Source organism: Podarcis vaucheri (assembly GCF_965113315.1).
Source record: "Podarcis vaucheri genome assembly, chromosome: 5".
Lineage (NCBI taxonomy): Eukaryota > Metazoa > Chordata > Lepidosauria > Squamata > Lacertidae > Podarcis > Podarcis vaucheri.
In genome coordinates, this window is record NC_138763.1 from 74,843,776 (window position 1) to 74,863,747 (window position 19,972).

General features: G+C 39.5%; 1 protein-coding gene across 8 annotated transcripts in view; it reads left to right on the forward strand.

The window, feature by feature from the left end:
- CTNNA3 (catenin alpha 3) overlaps nucleotides 1–19,972 on the forward strand; it is a 591,589-nt gene that overhangs the window by 468,933 nt on the left and 102,684 nt on the right. For all 8 annotated transcript variants that reach the window (XR_014219667.1, XR_014219668.1, XM_082222364.1 and 5 more), the window contains one exon: nucleotides 16,072–16,223. Coding sequence is in view for 6 of the 8 variants with exons in the window: in XM_082222364.1 (XP_082078490.1) it covers nucleotides 16,072–16,223 (152 nt within the window). In the remaining 2 variants the exon portion in view is untranslated. The remainder of the gene's footprint in view (nucleotides 1–16,071; nucleotides 16,224–19,972) is intronic.

Consider the following 19,972-nt stretch of genomic DNA (forward strand, 5'->3'; position numbering starts at 1 on the left):
CAGATCATATCAGATACCTGTACAAAACCCATCTCTGTTCATGTCCAATAGAGCATTTACACAGAGAGGTACTGGCACTCTCACCATACACAAAATAAAGAGACTATGTTTATTTTCTCTCCTGATTTTAGACTGGCTATTGGTACTTCACATTTCTTTGCAGGTGGGGCCAGGAATTTTAATTGAGCCAGATGCAAAAGCTGGAAAGCTATCTGATCTTTAGTGCTCTCTCTCTCTCTCTCTCTCTCTCTCTCTCTCTCTCTGCCACATTCTCTTTAATCTTCTTTTTAAAAAAACCCAAACCAAACTATTTGCACTTTTTGGATACACTATTACAAAATGCCAGTTGCCTGTGATTGGGATTTCTTGGTTAACTGGCCTTTGCTTCATATTGGCTAAATTTAATTGGAAAGGGCTGCAGCCCTGTGTACAATCAGGCTGCGTAAATTCCGCTAACTTCACTGGGTATTAAAGCAGCTGAATGTGTGCAGCACTGCAGCCAAAATCTCAATGCTCTTACTTGGCTTTTATTTTTAGCCTTATTGAGCAATTATGCTTTCTGATCCAAATAATGCTGCATGTTTGCTATATTGACTTGGTCTGTCTTCTTTTTTTACATGTGTATCATTAAGTGATATAAAAGTTGTCAAACTGAAAATGTGTATAAAATGTAAACTAAAGCCTCCCAGGTTTGACTTGAATTCCAATACAGTTTAACTTGAATCAAAAGTAGAATATTTAGAACTGGATTACTCTTTGAACATGCTGTCTTTGAAAATGTGATCTAATTAAACATTGTAGATGTGGCATATGCATTTCCCAGGAAATTATAATAGAACATGCATGGAAGTGTTAAGCAATAAATACAGATGCCCCAGTTCTACTGGTGGACATGTGCCAGTAGAAGTAGGCTTCATTCCACCTGGGCATCCCTAGGTAGATGTGGAATAGCACATGCAAATGGATGCTGCATATGTGGTTCCTTTCCTGATCTATGTGTGGGGCTGTGTACATAAAGCTTCAATCAGAAAATCAGTGATAGCACAAGGGATGCTTGAGGAATTCTGATACAAACTGACCTGCTCCACATCTCCCATACAAATGTGCAGCTTAGAACACTGTTATCCTTCAGATTTCACACTTCTTCAAGCTTTGCAGTGCTGATCTTTGCTCAAAATGTGTACAAAAATGCATGTAGCACTGCATATTTAGAATTGGGAGAAAATACATTGAACTATGTGTATTTATGAATTTAGACAGATTTTCTATAAATTGCAAATTAATGCAGAAATAGGATATAAAAAACATGCTAAATTGAAATGTGATAGAAATACACTTGTCTGTTTGATAAGTTGCTGGAAGGGACATTGGGAGCAAATCACTGGATTTACCCGTCCTGTCCTTTCTTCCACTAAACAGTCAATAAATGTCATCATCGATTATCTGACCTGGGTTATGCATGTGTGGGCTACAGTTTTAATGTTTATTGTGAAATAAATCAGTGAAACTGTACACAGCATCACCTGTGTCTGGTGGTAAATATAGTTTTGTCAAAGTGATACAATTGGTCATGGACAATTTGTCTTGGACAAAAAATAAGCATCATGTCTGAGCGGTACTTATTTGGCTTGGGAAATCCCACCTCTGCATTTAAATATTGAGCTTGTTTGGACATTGGTGTCATTTCCAAGATCTCACTCAGCATTAAAGGCTATAAATAGCTCAAGTTACAGCTTTCAACTGCCAAAATGTATCTCCATTAAATTAGAAAAAAGTGCAGATCATGGGGCTCAGCAAGCAGATGTAATCAAAAAATACAGAATATTGAGGAGGATAATTTGCCATAGTACAGACATTTCAGAGAGAGCATTATGTGACTGGTGAACTGCAGGTCACAGGGCTTGGTCAGAGAGAAAATGCCATTTGTGAATTAAACACAAATGGCATCTTATGAGAGGAATTCCTTTGGTAGGATTGCATATAGCCTAAAGGCTGAACTGCATACTGCAACAGACATGGGATTGTGTTCAGAGGGGAAATGTATCTATTGTATTCCCTCCCCACCCCATAATGTGTAGTTTCATAGCTCATGATGTAATGTTGTCAAGTTCTGCATGTCTCTGTTGCCACTCAACTACATGGGCTGTCACATACAAGGAAAAGCACAGTGATGTGTCATACCATGGGATGTGAAACTACATTTAATGGGGACAGGCAGAGGAATGTGACATGTGAAATGTCAGTTTTAGCTACAGTCCCATGCCTGCAATAATGTGCACTTCTGCCCTAATAATTGCAGATTTTATAATGTGCCATAGAGGCCGCTCACCTCTAGCATCTAGCATCAAAGATGCAGCAAACTGAACAAATTATTTGCCTTAACCCCAAGCTGAACCATTAATTGTCTAAACCCCAAACTACAAAGGAGACTGAACAACATGGCATATTGAGTTTTGCAAACAAAATATCAATAGGTTTTCAAGACTTGATTTACAAGTCCAAAAACTGTAAGCAAAAGAAAAAGAAAGAGAGAGAAAGAGAAAGTAAGAAAGAAAAGCCTATGGAAAGGGGAAACCATGGATGTGGAACATTTTCCCCCTCTCTCTTTGAGGGAGCATAGGAATCCTCTATCTTCTTGCTCTTGAGGATTACAAGCAAGGAGTTAGGTCTCAAGGCTCCCCTTCAGTAACCTTCCTCTGATAGAAAATCTCCCTCTGTCACAACTAGCTCCCCTTCCATCAGAAAACATGAGCCCTGGAATTCAATCCATGAATTGCAGAGCAGAAGCAACAGGCTACCCATGCTAGATAAAAGGAGTTACTTCTTCACACAGTGCTTAGTTAAGGTATGGAATTTGCTGCCACAAGATGGAGTTGATGACCACCAACTTGGATGGTTTTAAAAGTAGGTTAGACAAATTCATGGAGTATAAGAGTCTTCATGGCTACTAAATGTGATGGCTGTTTACTACCTCCAGTATCAAACACAGAGTGCCCCTGAATACCAGCTGATGGGGAGCACAAGTGGAGAGAGTTCTGTCATGCTGGTGTCTTTCCTATGAGCTTCCCATAAGCATATGGTTGGCCACTGTGAGAATAGGCGGCTGGATTAGGTGGGTCTTTGGTCTGATACGGCAGGGCTCTTTCTATGTCCTCATATTCTTAGATCAATTCAGCTATTTCTTGTATTTCAGACTTCTTTCAAAAGACAAATATAGAACCCTTGAAATTCTACCTGGAGTTCTAAGCCAGGGATTTCATTCTGTTTGCAAGCTGCATCGGGATAATAAAATCCATTAATAACAATGGATTATCTGTGCACAACATACTGAATATAAATCGGGGAATGAACTCAAAAATTCAAGACATGATTTAAAATGTAGGTTATAAATTGTCCTCTGCCATTCAGTATCATCGCCAGGTATAGGTTCAGTATATGCAACAACGGAGCACTTTAGTGAAACACTTCATTACAGCATCTTATACACTACTTAAAGGATTATGTTAATGTTTATCCCACAAAATAACAAGATACTTAAAACATTTGAGCTGTCTGAGAACTTATTAGCTAGAACCAATAGAGGAAATCTTTATTTATTTATTTATTTTGCTGAATTCAACTTTGCTGTGTTATCATGTGATGCAGGTGCAAAAAAGGCAATGGAAGCTTTAGATGTGTTGGCCTGGCACATCTAAGTTGAATTGTGGAAATTATTTCATCTGTTTCAGAACATAGTTAGAAAATACGATATAAAGCATATATGTGGATTCTTTGGGAGAGGGGTAAAAAAACCCTCTTTCCAGCTATAGTTTCTGTCTCCCAATTGCAGCTAGGATCCTTGTCTTAGTGTGAATTTGTACCAGCAGGCAAAAATGTGTGGGTTTTTTTTCTTTTTCTGTTGGTCATTGAGTAACACTGGATAGATTGTGCTTGTCAGTCATGCCATCTTTGTGGCAAATCAGCACCAGAGGTGGAATACTGCATCCCACAACAGCTGAGTGAACGGTAGCAGTGGGGAAGTTAAGTGTGAATAAACTTCTCCTTTCAGTGGAGCTTTTGATATCACTCTCCTGGGAAGGGAGAGTTGGTAACCTTTGTTTCCAGTAGAGAGCAAGAAATATTGTTCCCAGAAATAAAATAAAAAATCCTTAGCATACAAACATTTCTGCTTTGTAGTTTCACACCCTGATTCCCCGTAAGTGGCTATTTATATTCAAATCTCTGACTCAATGAATACTGTTGCTGTGGGGGTGTTTTTTACATTCATCTACCCCTCCTTTTCTATGAGTTCATAAGCAACAATCTGTTTTTAATAAGGTGTGGACTCTGGGATTTGTCTGATCAGCGAAAATACATTTTTTCACTATGCATAATTCTTACCAAGTGTGATGCCACTTTGGGAGCAACTACGCAACAAAACAAAAAGCTGTCTTCTCTTTTAAGGTACTTGCTCCATTGTGCTGTTTGGTCATTGCTTAGGAGAGCACATTTCCATTGATGGATGTGTCTGAACCGCAGCCTCCACGTTTGGGTAAAGGAAGTTCAGCTTCAGTGAGGAAACCTTATTAGGAAACTGCTTTGTTTTGCATTTGCAAAAGGCATGCTCCAGGCAAGAGCTAAAAAATCCACTCACTGTCATTCAAGTAGAAATGAATACTGGGCTTTTTTTTTTTATTTATTTTTTTGCTATTGAATTCAATTCCCATTGTTATTTTATGAGCTTCATAAAGACAAACATGTAAGCAAATGGAAATTGGCAAAATATCTCGGCTTCTGTAAACAGAACAAGCAGGGTTTTTTTTAATCCTATGGGGATAACATATATGGCTTCCTTTTTTATGATAAAATAAGGAATGTTTTTAAAGCATGTGTTTTTCAGTGCTTCTACAGAAGCACTGTTCCTTGACTGGATTCACATGGACGTAGATTAATGCTGAGTAGCCAGTCAAAATACATAATCAATACTGAATCCATTCACACTGCTGTAAAGTTAGAAAAGTCATGATTATGGTACGTCATGGTGGTGTGAAACTAATCCACATTTCAATTGGGTAACAACATGGACAGGGCCAATTCCATAGATCATTTACAGATTCACCCCTGCAGTGTGAGGTCCAATCATGCTGAGGTGGCTCAACCCATATACAAAGAGCACTCATGTCGCTGGCATCTTCAGGTAGGGCTGTTCTCTCTTTGAAACCGTAGGGAGCTTGCTTCCATCCAGTATAGGCCAGGGCTGCAGAACATCTTGCCTACAGGCCAAGATTGGCCCACGAAGCCATTTACCCCAAACCACAGGAGACGAAGTTGTTGGATTCTAAAGTTAAAAATCTGTCTGAAATGTATAAGTTACTGTTGGAGTGGCATACAAAGGATGAACAAGTTAAATCAGTAATGATAGATTGGGCAAGAGATGTAGGACATAAGATAATGTTTGAGGATTGGGAAAGATTGTGGAAGAAAGGGGTTAAGTTCACTGCATGTACAATGTTAAAAGAGAATATAATGAAAATGATGTATAGATGGTACTTGACCCCTGTTAAATTAGCAAAGATTTATCATAACTGTGACAACCTATGCTGGAAATGTAAAGAAAAAGAAGGAACTTTTTATCACATGTGGTGGACCTGCCCCAAGGTGAAAGACTTCTGGGAAAAGATTTATAACGAATTGAAAAAAATGTTGAAATATACATTTATAAAGAAACCAGAGGCCTTTCTTCTTGGAATAACAGGCTTGGAATTGCCCGAGAAAGATGTTAAATTATTTTTGTATGCCACAACTGCTGCTCAAATATTACTAACTAAGAAGTGGAAAACGCAAGAACTACCAACTGTGGAAGAATGGCAGATGAAGATGATGGACTTTTCGGAGCTAGCCGACCTGACCGGCAGAGTCCGTGACCAGAATGAGGAGGAGTATCAAGAAGAATGGAATAAATTTAATGACTATTTAGCTAAATATATCAAGTTAAATTAATTGGAAAAAGCTTGCAATTACCAGCTAGGCCTAGGAATTAAATAAGTAATGCGAAGAATTACTAAATTTAATGCTAAATTGGGAAGAAAGACTGATGTTAAGTGATTAAGATTTTAAGAACTTTGATTTGGAAAACTGTTAAAATGATATTCCTTGAAATTCTGCTAGGAGGATACGAGGAAGTAATTTAACAAGAAGATTAGGTTTAATAAGGTTATGATTTATGTTTGTCTGTTTATTTGTTAGTGTGTTTTTTAATTTTGTGAAAACCAATATTTTTTTTGGAAAAAAACACAAAAACCACAGCCACCTGACCACCAGCTGATGTTACCGGGTGATGTCAGCTGATGATTGGGGGTGTGGTTCAATTCTGCTGGGTGCTATGCTGCCAGTCCTATCGCTGCCAGAGAACAAGCTGGCAAAACAGACCCTTGCAGCCAGCAGGATTGCACTTTCCACTCTGAGTTCAATTGTGCTGGATGCTGCTTTGCCAGCATGTTCCCTGCAGAGGATGTACTGCTGAAGCGGACCCCTCCCCCCATACCCTGCAGCCCAGCTTAGACCGTTGTGTGGAACCACACACTTACCAATCACCTGACACCAAGTGGGTGGCTCTGCCCATCTGTCAAAGTTGATCTGCAGGAGTGGAGGGAGAAGATGTGGCCTGCTGGGGCAAACTGGTCCCCAATTCCAGCCCCTCCAAGTGTCCCTATTTTTCAGGGACAGTCCCAGATTTACAGAAGCTGTCTCAGTTTCTGATTTGATCCTGGAATGTCCCACTTTTCCTTAGGATGGCCCTATTTTCATTGGAGAAATGTTGGAGGGCATGTCAAGCCAAGGAGATAAGAAACTATGCAACCTTTAGAAGACATCTGGAGGTTACCCTGTATAGGGAAGATTTTAAGTGTTTAATGTTTTAGGTTTTTATAGTGTTGGGAGGTGCCCAGAGTAGCTGGAGCAACCAAGTGAGATGGGTGGGGCTTGCTTTATTTATTTATTTATTTATTTATTTATTTATTTATTTGAATAGGACATCCCTATTTTCACTGGAGAAATGTTGGAGGGTATGCAGTCTTGGTGTAGATGGACTAATGGTCTGCCTCCGTGTAAGGCAGCTTTCTATGTTACTACAAGTCCTTTTACTGTTTCCTTGGTCACTCCAGTCCAGACTTTGTCCCACGATGAACCCTGGGCTTGCCAACCCTGGATGACAGGAGTAGATGGACTAATGGTCTGCCTCCGTGTAAGGCAGCTTTCTATGTTACTACAAGTCCTTTTACTGTTTCCTTGGTCACTCCAGTCCAGACTTTGTCCCACGATGAACCCTGGGCTTGCCAACCCTGGATGACAGGAGTGCTCGGGGAGAAATTAAAAGTACCCACAAGTCTCTCTCCATTTCCTAGTGTACTCCAGAAATGCATGTGCCACCTGGGGTGGTTTTAGAGTCCCTTTGGGCAGAATTAATTTTGCTAACCTGGAGGATTGGCTGTTCAGGACTGGAGGTGCTTTCTGCTTGACAAGATACTAGTAGTTATGGGGCTCAAAGCCAGGGTAGGTACTGCTAAAAAATGTGACACTATATCCATTACCCCATAGGTGTTTGATCCCTTAAGAAAGCTGTGGTAATCATTCACTGTAGCTGCTTCATCCTTGTCTTTCCTCCTGTTCTTGGGGCAATGCAATACAGTAATGACATTATGTAAGGCAGAACCTGGGGAACCTGCAGCCCTCCAGATATTGCTGGACTCTGATTCCCATCATCCTTACCATTGGCCATGATGGCTGAGACTGATGGAGGTTGGAGTCCAACAATGGCTGCAGGATCACAGGTTCTCCATCCATGAGGCAGGGATAAGACCTCTAAGCATAGATGGTATGTAGTAATGGTTATTTAGGGCGCAATTGTATACATGCTTAGTGGAGAATAAGACTCATTGGACATAAAGGGACCTGCTTCTGAGCGGGTGGGATACACATCTAAAAAATTAATATGATTGTGCTATTAAGTCTAGATTCTGTAAATGTTCTTTTCAATAAAGCTACATTATTCTCTTTGTTCTAGACGTGCAGACTAAATCTAGCTCACAGCCTTTATACTGAAATATCGTTATTTGTAACATTTCTCCATTCTGGTTAAATATTTTCCTACCTTTATTACTGACCTCCAGATTAATTCTGCTGAGATAATGAAAGGCAAAAATGTTCTTAACATAGCTTCTCAGTTCCATTTACCTTAATGCAATTTTTTCCTTTGAAAACAATTCCCATTATATCTTTTTAAAATGAAGTAATCCAACGCTATGCAAAAATATTCTTCTCAATTATGAACAGCCACATTATCTATAAATTCAATATGGAATACACATCATGTGGACTAGGGTCTGTAGGAGGTATTAAAGTTCCAGTTTAGTCTTCTTCTTTTTTAATAAAAATTAGTTTCCATTGTCCATTTAGTTTCAGATCTCTCTTCCCTGTAGGAATGACAACAGACCTCCTTGAGCTGGTTTTCTGATGTTTTCTCATCCCCACAGGTTGACTGCTCACTCTTCAGTAGCTCTCATTGATTTGAGAGATGACTGGCAGGCAGTATGAGAACATAGCACAGCGCGCAAACATCACACAGGTTTGCCAGCATTCACCCATGTCCTAGAATGCTTTGGTAACCCCTGGGAAGAAAAGCATGCACACGACAGGATGGAACTAAAAAAATAATAATTCCTATGTGGTCCTGGGTACAAAGGGTATATTTGTCTTGCAAATGGACAGCAGTGTGTAGTCAGAGGCCAATGTTGTCTTCAGGCAGACAGCATCAGCCTGAGGTCACAATGGCTTGTGTCTCCTCTTCAAGAAGACAGTGTCAGCATGAGGTTAAAATGGCCCACTCTCCTTCAGGCAGGCAGCATCAGCAACACGAACACTTGGGCACCACCTCTTCCTCGCTGAGGAGAGCGTATGCAGGTGGGTGTGGCCTCAGCCTGTCATTCTCTTTTTAGGGTGGGCAAAGGCGTTACGTGGGCAGGATGGCCACAACTCCCTGTCTCATACACTTAAACAGAAAGTAGCAATTCAAAGGTGCACGATAGTCTACAAATATTGAGGGTTTCAGCAGTACAAAATTGAGACATTCATTTTGGTCTGAAGTTGTTGTTTGTATCATTGGACATACCCATATCATTGGAACATAAGAACAGCTGCTGGATCAGGTCGGGGGGCCCTTCTACTCTAGCATCTTGTTTTCTCAGTAGCCATCTAGATGCCTGTGGGAATCCCACAAGCAGGACCCAAATGTAAGAGCGCTTTCTTCTCCTGTGACTTCTGTTAACTGGTATTTGGAAGAATACTGCCCCCAACTATGGAGGCAGAGCATAGCCATCAAGGCTAGTAGCCCTTGAGAACCTTTACTTCCCTGAATTCCCTTCTAAATCACATGTCTCAATGAGTCATTTCCAGCATTACACCTTCAGCATCTATCTGTATTAGATAATACTTGAAACATTAATTTTTGCTGAATCAATCTCAGTTTTAAGCCTCAGGAGATGTTCTAAAGCCATTTTCTATTGTTTATGTTGTATAACCTGAACTTTTATTTTACAAAAATCCAGTAAGCGTTTATGGGTTTATTGCCCAATTCTGCAGCTGTTCGCTCCCGTGACATGGAGGTGATAGGGATTGCATTGAGAGTTTTATTTTATTTTATTTTATTTTATTTTATTTTAAATATAATTTTTATTAACAGGCCAATCAAATCACATTAGTTGCAAATTATACAGCCAAATTTTTAAAATTTTGTTAAGGGTACCCATACTTCAAGCTCCAAACGGGGGTCCAAGCATCACTTTTATTGCTGCTTTAATTAGACAGTTCTATCCAGTTCTATCCGGATAGTCTCTTTATTACTTTCTTCATCTTCTTGTTGTTATCGTATATTCCTTTCTTTGCGATCTCTGATAAACTTCACAAGCGGGTTGAGAGCAAACATCCTCTGTGTGGGTTTTACAGTCTCCAAAAATCATATCAGGGACAGCCGCCATTCCACACCTCCGTAAAGAATTTATCCTCAGTCTGTCCAATAATTTTCCCAGGCTTTCCAAGTATATCCGAGGGCTCTGCCAGGTTTAGATCACATTCCAGTCATCATTCACATTCCATTGATCCTGGTCCTCCTCCCCCCGTCTTTCTTAGACAAGCCTGTCTTAGCGAGACGCCATTTAAAAATGCGTCATAAAATTTTCCTCCGTTTTCCGGTGTTTACCAATCGTCTCTTTGATCCATAATTCTCTCCACACAGTTCTTAAAATCCTGCTTGTGATTAATAAAATGCAACGATTCTTCTTTCTGAGGTGGAGGGTTATTAATACTCACATAAGGCAAAGAAAAGAAAAGTTTTTTCCTCCACCCCCCTTCCGTTTCACTCCAAACATACCAGTCTCTTAATGGTGATTCATCACTTGATTTATTTGTCCCGCCTGTCGCTCCGGTCCCAGAGATCCATTAATCAGCAGTCTTAACTCCCGAACCTCACTTGAAGTATGTGCTTCAGCTTCTTTCCAATTATATATTTCCAATTATATTTTCGAGCTGAAGCGAACCAGTGCGCTGATTGGAGAAAGCGTCAGGAAGAGCCGACTTCACCGAGGGCTCGTGCCAAGTGACCGGGCACCCCATTCTTTCGATCCAGGGGTGCATTATGGACACTGCTGTCAAGGCAGTCCCCCCCCCATCTCCTTGGGGGGTCGAGAAGGCTGCATACTTCCCATAGCAGCCTCTTAATTACCTCATGTGGGTCGGAGAGATGTTATTGTCAGCCATCTTCCAATGCACCACCTGGTGGCCCCCGAGAGAGTGTTTTCTAAGTCTGAGGAGTTGGGCAAAGCAATTTCTTCTGGCCTGGAATGTTCTGTAGTAGGGAATAAATAACAACTCTCTGAGAGGTGTCTCCTTGCTGTCCATTGCTTCCTCTGAACATAGGGTGGGATGAAGGCCAGAGAAACTGCATCAGATAGCATGGTGTGACTGTGACACTTACCTGATCTCCAGCAAGGTGCAAAGTGGAACCAATGCAGCACTCCTACCAGTGTCTTTACACCAAAATGACCTTGTCACCACTGTGTTCTTTCTCCTCCTCTCCATCCTGGTTTGCTGTAACAATCAGGAGAGATCAGGTGAATGCTGCAGCCCCACCCTGCCATCCACTGCTGCAGGTAATGTGTCAGAAGTTGTGTAAATCAACTCCTTAGGGTGGGGGTGCTTTCTGTTGGGAATTTCCATTCCACCTTTAGTTGCAGACATGGAACTGTTGTGTGTCTCATATCTGTTTACATTCCAGCACGGTTTGCTGGGAACTTCTGTTGCTCTTGACACACTCTGATGAGACGAAAGAGAGACAACATGTTTTCCTTGTCCTGATTTATGCTTAATAAATCTGTAGCTTGTTAATATGCTTCCACAAGCCTCACGCCACTTCTGTTTGCACAGTATGCTTTGCTGATATAGTGAGCTCAAGCTTTGAAGTCTGAGTTGCTGATTTACATCACACCAGAGATCGGGGGATCGTCACTGCTGGAAGGGCATGATCCAGCTGGGGGCTAGGCAGCTGGCTTCCCGAACCCCGAAGGATGCTGACACTTTCTAACAAGATGCTTAAATTAAGGCTATAGTCCTAGGCATTCTTGCCAAGATGCGAGAAACACATGGTTGCAGGGTGGGACTGCAGAGCAAACATGTTTAGAATTGGCCTGCAAATCCCACAGGATATTTAGCATATATGTAGCACATTATAAATGTTCAAAAAGCCCCTCATAAAACAGGTCAGTGTTGCTATCCCCATTTTGCAGGTAGAGAGTGGTGCAGCTGAGACAACAGAGCCTTGGCTAAAGCCACTGGATGAATTTGTGGCTGAGGTGGCATTTAACCAGATACTTTCCTGTTACGTAAAAATTACCAAAAGGATTAAAAAGGCTTGTGAAGACATTGTGATTGGACAATAAGTAATTTTAATGATTTTATAATTTAAAATGGACATGCGGTATGATGATAAACAATGGAACCAGGGAAGGGAATAGGGGGAAGTCAACTCTACTTTTTTCTATGTTTGAATATGTATTGTTGCTTTTATTTTTTGTTGTTTTTTGAAAATTAATAAAAGAATTTTTTTAAAAAAATTACCAAAAGGGAAATACGTTATTGCACGTTCTGCACCCTCCTTCCCACTGTGCCTGGAATCATATTTTAATCAGCCTTTCTGACTTTAGCCTTCAAGCTTGCTATTATATAATTTATGATTAAATATGAACAATCAAGGCCTAAGATGTAGAGCAGATATAAAAAGCATGTTGTGGCAGATCTGGTTAGCCCCCCACTTACGGATATCCTTATGAGCTGTCTCTCGTGATATTGTACAAAATTGAAACCAATGACATTTAATTACAGAAACATTACAGAATGTCTATGCCACCATGTAACAAAATTTAGAAACAACTTAATCTTTCCCTTTTCTGTACTGCATTGCAAAAACTAATTGCAAAGAAGCTTAGATTTCTGTGATATCCAGAGATTGCCTGTGTCATACAGTTCAAGCTTCTTTAAAGAGCCAAAATAGTTTTCTACTGCATTAATACAATCATTCTTTTTCTCTTCTTTGTTGTTTCATTTTCATCTATATTTGAACAGATCATTTCTCAACTACTCATTATGGATTCTGCTGTACTGTTAATAACTTGCCCTGGAATTATTTGTGCATATTATGAATGATGACCCAACGGCACTTAAAACATTTTGGCCAATACATTTATGTATGTGTGTGTGTACACCCACCCACACACCCCTTGGCTAATTCCGTTCTCTTACATTAGAAGGTTATCTTATCTAGCCTATTAAAATTATTTATATACTATAGCAGATACATCAGTGCTTTCCAAGATTCTGACATTTGGAGTTACACTTTTTTCTCAACTAGAAATTGGAGACACATTTAAGTCTAATTTCCAAAAGTGTTGTTTGTGCGGTAATAAGAATTTACCAACACTTCAATTTATTTTAAACTGTGCACTAGTGTAAACTGGTATACAGTTTATAATAACAACAATAATAATAATAATAATAATAATTTATTATTTATACCCCGCCCATCTGGCTGAGTTTCCCCAGCCACTCTGGGCTGCTCCCAATCAAGTGTTAAAAACAGTACAGCATTAAATATTAAAAACTTCCTTGGAGGACTTTTAAAGTTATTTCCATGTTGCTTGAGTCCTGGAACTTCTTAACTAATCATTGCCTAAAAGAATGGCAGTGGGGTAGGCTGTGGCAAAAAATAGAATATACTAAGAAGAGCAAGTTCCAAGCAGTCCTGTTACTTGTGCTTTCATCTCAATTGAAAAATTTGCTGGCTCCTAAGATTTGTGCGTGCACAAAATGTTTACCCTTTGTCTATCGCTGTTAGCAGACTTATAGTACTTCTGATAGGAATCCATTTTCATAATCAGAACAGTTAAATCAATCTGAATTCCCCATTGCAAACAATGTGGCTGGCAACAGAAACACTAGTGTCTGATCTGCCCGGCCTGCATGCAGAAAGCATAGGTTTTCAAAATACGTAACAAATCAAAGCCAACAATCAAAACTCAACATGTGACTCCTTCAATTATAGATAGCATTGAAAATCGGAACGTGAAAGCTTAAGATAAGAAACTCAGTTCACCTGTATTTGAAATGGAAATTTGCCTTGCGCTCCTTGGCATGCTTAATATATGATCAGTTTATGTGCCAAGCGTTAAAATGTATTAGGACCAACTGGTGTGATCTGAGATCTGAGGGTGCAAATGTCTTGTCAAGTTAAGTACTTTATATATTCTGGGTTAAAGATTCTGTTTAATATCTGGAATATTGAACTATATCCATTTATCTTTTTCCTCTTTCGTATACTTGGTAGCATACAGTATTTAATATTTTTTGAATGGTATGCCTCTTGGGCCTTAGGTTCCTAGTATCAAGGTTCCTTATGTTCCTTGAATCTCTTTAAAAAAGAGATGATGCTTTAGGGATGTTGGAATGTTCACATGTTGCACAAGCACATCTGAAGTCCCACTCTTTCACCAGAATTTTTTTTTTTTGTAAATGAGGCTTGGATATAAAGGGACAAAGCAGGAAAAGAAGGGAGGAAGAACTGATACCCAGTTCATATTCCTGCAGCCCAAACCCAAACATGTTTTCTCAGGCATCCTGCAGAGATGATGCAATTTAGTTGATGTGGATAGGACTGCAGACTTTTTCATGTTGACACACCAGATTTCTTAACCAAATAGTTGTTTCTGCTTGTGAATTGTTCAAAACCACCATAAGAACTTGCATATCATTTAGGAGTTGAAAAAAGGCTTCTTTGCAGTGACAATTTCCTTTACTGAGTTTTGACGGAAAGTAATAGTTCTTTTTCTCCTTGTATCTTATTAATGTCAGGATTGTTTTTGTAGTGGATAGGTGGTAACTGATCTGTGGTATCATTCAATCAATATATACGTTTAAGTTAATTTTTTTTACTGGGCTATAGTGCCTATACACCAGCTCGTCAGGAAAAGGTACAATAAAATGAAGAACCACAGTGATGGTTATAATTATAATAGCAAGCACAGTTAAACTTATGCTAGCTAAATAGCCTGTCTAATCTTTTAGTAAGATCCCTCTTAAGACATACAGAGAACATTAAAGTGCTTTCCATTGAGGTCACCAGAAGGTCAAATGCTATTCCGTTAGAACCAGCTTTGGATAGGGATGCTCATGTGACCTTTTACAAATCAAAGATTGCCTCATGATTCATGCTAAAAACCTTCTATGCTTTTGGCAGAGCACCTCCTAACTCATGGGTACTTAAAACTCATGGAAATAAAACTCAAAAAAAGAGCTCTTGGCTGAGCTTTTACACAGAGTTTCTTTACATTTTATTTTTAATAAGTCTTAAGATATGACTCCATTCTGAGACTTTCTATGGGGAAGCCCTATGGGATAAAAAGGTCATTATAACTTTAGCTAGTGGTAGCAGGGCCAACGTCTTAGCAATGTGGACTATTGCACTTATAGCATTGCTTATCCGTCATAAATTATTTGAATACAAAATCGATCATTGGAGGAAAATGCAGTTAATTTTGTTATGGTTCACACCCTTTTATTTTAGTCAGCATGGAAATTACTTAGTAGGATGCAGGATGAATTTTGCCTCCTTCATGCTTTTGAGAGGTACACAGTGGGAAAGGCAGCACACATTAGCCTTTTTCAAGTGACCAAGCGAACACGTGAAGGATAATGCCAGGATTGTGCACACTGTCCTTTTTGTAATCTTCATATGTTCATCTGATTGTCTATCTGGTCCTTGCATGCGTGCAGTTTGTACATTCATAAGGTATCTACAAAAGCAGGTTGCAAAATGCAGGTTAGCGCTCGGTTAGAGAAAGTTTATATGCATAATCATATAATCAAATGTACATGTAGATGTATTCCTGACCCTTCCCTTCATAATAATGTGTATTTTGGTTCCTGGTTCTTATTATACAATCCCTTAGTGCTCGTGTGCCTCGGACTAAATTGATAGAGCAATGTCCCTGAAACTGAAAATTCTCCATGTGGACCCAACTTTGGGGAGGGGGGGAGTAAGTGAAAGAAAATAAACAAGATGGGAAATGCAGGAACTGATTCTTGTATTGTTACCAACCATTTATTCACTTTCTCTCCCTTCTGCCTAACCATTTCCTTTCTCTACTGTGTCCTGGACTAATAAAAAACATGAGCAGGGAGCCGAAGTACAGCAAGTTCTGGGAGATTTCCACTGGGTATGATGCATGGAGCAATCATGTGAATCAAGACTTAATCCCCACCCCTTTAAAAGTCTTTACTGGTTGGCAAATGGAATTTTAATGCGTTGCATTATTATTAACCTAGGTGTCTACCTTCCATTTTCTTTTTCCTTTCCACCATGGTCCCCAAAAGCTTTTAAAAACAAAAACAAAAAACAAATACATGGGATTTCTCAAAACTGAAAGATAATGGCTAAGAAGACATTCTACAATTCCCTTAAAAATTCTCTCCCTTTTTAACTTGATTTAACAGTGATTCCAGAGTTTATTGGTCAAGTCAACACTGCATTGGAAAAGATAAGCAGGAATACAATTCATCTGTTTGATGACAATCAGTTTGTTGACATCTCCAAGAAGGTCTATGACACAATTCATGACATTAGATGTTCAGTTATGATGATTCGGGTAAGTGTCTTCATTCTTTCATGCATTGACAATTAACACAAATTAGTCATGAACGAGAGCTAAAGCCAAGTGACTAAGCAAGTGTGAAAGACAAATTCTTTCAAAAAATAGTTTGCATTTTGTTTCGAGAAACTGCACTGTAACATTCAGAACCAGCCTCTGGAGAGAGAAGGTGTGTAGTGTGTGGTTTCTCCTACTTAGGAAGAATCTGTACTGCTCACAGATATCCTCTTTGTAGACACAAATATGTATGCTTTATGTGTATTCTGTGTCCAAGCCAAATAATATAACAAATAAAACACATTAGCAAAATAAAATAAGCAAGAGTTATTGCATAGAATGTTTGTGTAGCATATGAAGAAGAGTTTTTTTGACAGTGTATGCTATTAGCTATACAGAAATTGTTTTGAAATTTAGCAGCTATTTGACAAAGCTATTATTGCTACTTGATTGAAGGCTGATTTTGGATTATAGAATTGGAAGGAACCATGAGGATCCTCTAGTTCAACCCCCTGCAGTGCCGGAATCATTTGCCCAATGTGGGGCCCAAACCATGGCCCTGAGATTAAGAGTCTCGTTCTGTACCGACTGGTGATGTAACAACATAAAGTAACCCTATTGACAACGCAAGGCAGTAACTTTGGCTGGGATTAAAGTTAAAGAGACATTTAATTTCTGTACTGGAACTGCATGAACACAGGGTATTTGATGAGAGCAGAAGCAACTTTGGTTTCTCAGCCTCCAGCTCCATGATAGACATGGCTTGAAAGTGAATAGCTGTGAATGCTCTCCTTATGTTACAAATGCCCTTCAAGTCATAGAATATTCTAAATCATGGTATATTTTAAGATGGCAAAACCAATGAACTAATTTGTAATTCTAGATTTCTGTTCTATTCTGTGTCACCACCAAGTCTTGGATGTTGGGATTTAGCAGCTATTACGCTTGATTCCATGGCTCATAGATTCCTTCCTGGAAAACAGGTGTGCTCTCCTGACATTCTGCTGAACCCGGCTGTGAATGATTGTGTGCTCTTGGGTTTGAGAGAATACATGTCCCATGTGCTTTTGTGCTTATGAAAATCCTAAAGAACTGTAGATTCCTCATCCTGCCAAAATGAATAAGATTGTGTTAAATGGCAAGCTTCTTTCACATTCTTCACACACATTACATGCAAATTATGCAGAGCAAACACTTTTGCTACATTATCAATATGTTCATTTTTTCTAAGAACAAAGTATAAATATACGCAGGATAAAAGTTTTCAAGGGATGTTTACTGCCTTATATCTGAAGAGGAAGATCAATTTTATTTCCCAAACATGCATTTTCATGTGCTTTGGTATAATGAAATATGGGGACTTTTCTGTAGGAGATACTTCTAAAATACTGGTAGCAGATTGCTGTATGGAGACTGTGAGACATGGGGGTGTTCAGGATTGGGCTTGCATCTAAATTAGCAAATGAGCTGAAAATCCCAAATTAGCTCATTCACAGTGTTGTTAATGGTGCTACACCTAGTATGGATGTTAAAATCATGTATGAAATGCACTCGCCATTTAGAGCACTCACCTTGGTAATACCCAGTAAAATAACCATTAAAATATGTCCCTGTCTTCTTGCTGTGCTTGTACAGTGTGATGAGGTCAGAAAAAGATCTGTTGCAAATGTGACAGGGGGAATGGAGGTGACTTTTTGCAGAGGATGTAGGAAGAAGTGAACACTTTAGTAAACACTGAGCAGAGCTTTCTCTGCTCCAGAAATCCTCTAGTTTTATTGAAACTCTTATTTTTATTCTTTTGCTCCCCTTGAGATTCCTTGGACATTCCATCAGAGACCAAACCTCCAAATTCTACTCAAATTTTGCTTTAGGCAAAATTGGTTGCAGCTCTGCTTTCGACATCCATCAGAGTCCTGAAATAACAGCTTAGTGCTTGATAGCACAGGAACAGTTGCACTTTTCTCGCTCTCTCTCTTGCTCCCTCATTCTCTCCTAGACAGGCTAACTGAAAACTCTTGCTAGACTATTATGGAACAGGACATTCCAGCAGAGGTGTTTAGTCCTATGATTATCGAAATCTAGTTTTTCTGTGCCACATGAAAATAGGCTTAACGTTATGGCAGGTTTTCAAGCAGCCCTTGCCTGTTCGCCTGTATCAAGTGAGAGTCACCTCACGATGAGCAAAGGACACTTTCAGCGCTCCTTTTCTTTTAGGCCACCAATTGCTAACATAGGCACGTATGGGAAGGTAGACTAGAAAATATTTTTTTGTGGGCTAGTCTCTTCTGTGTCCATATTTGGAAGGCTATGGGCAAGATAGGTTTGGAGGAGCAATGCTGATCTGACCCAATAGAATTTGTACTGCTAGACTTCACAACACGTGTTCCTATCAAAAATAGAAGTCACTATTTTCTGTCATTCATTTGAGTGATCATCTTATGTTGGAAGCGGGGAGAGGGTAGTTCTCTTATTCTAGTAATATTTGCATTTGGTTTTCTATAGTTATAGTTGTTTGAATTGTGTCAGGATTCCCTTCCTTATTATGTGAGTCACTCTGAGGCTTCTTTTGTAAAAAAAAAACCACAACAACCAACCAGCAGATTAATATAATTATAATACATAACATATAATACATTTCATTATTTGTTAAAAGTACTTATGCCTTGCCTTTCCATTTTGAACATAATGCTTTATCAGGCTGTAAATGGTCTTGTCCAGGAACAGTTCCTGCGGTTTGTAATGCTGCTAGTATTTATTTTTAAAATCACCCCTCAGTAGAAACTCTTCATTCTTCCCCCATACCCAAAAGACAGCTGTTACACAGCTTGTTCATTTCTGCCATTTTTAATTCACCCTACTCAAGGGCTTACAGCAGGGATGGGAAACATGTGGATCTTCGAATGTTGTTGGACTGCAAGTCCCATCATCACTGACCATTGTCCTTTCTGGCTGGGGCTAATGGAAGTTGGGGGTCAAATAATGTATGCAGGGCTGCAGGTTCCTTGCAGATGGGCCAGCAGGTGCTAAGGAGAATGAATGGGAAAGTAGGAATCGCAGCAAATTAGTCCTAGGCAGGTGCCCATGTTTCCCAGATACTGGTGCCAGCTGTTACCTTATCTGCATTAGAATATGCTTAACATTGGCAACTCAAGGAAAAGTCAGAAGAAGTTAAATAGTCCAATACGCCATCTGGACATTTCTGTTTCATTGACTTTGTTACAAGAGCTTGACACCTGAAGTGTTTCTGAGGTTTGCTTTAATAACAGAGGGCACACTTCCCCTTACCCTTGAACCAGAGATCTGGTTCAGAACAGTGCCTCACAAAATGAGTCGAAATAAAGAATTCCATGCATTTTGAAAGGAGGTGCATTCATATTCCTAATTAGATACCATCCAATTAGTTGTAAGAAACAGAACTAATACCTGCCTATAAGGCACTTCAGTATCTCTAAATGCTATTTACGCATAAGCACTGTCTGCAGCAGCCAAGGTGAGGGAAGTAACATGCTTTACAGCCAACTGCTGGGACACATTGACTCCCTGCCAAACACACTGGGCTTCTGATTACACAAGGATCTGAGTACTGATGCGAGCAACAAAATTCTTGATCAAAATATAACTGGGAGATGTAAATGAACAAGGACACAAATTCATGGGGTTCCTTTCAACAAGAAAGGAAAAGGAGAATCTCTCAATGGGAACAGCATGGCAACTATTTCAACCATGAAATGACTGTGGGGTATTTTTTT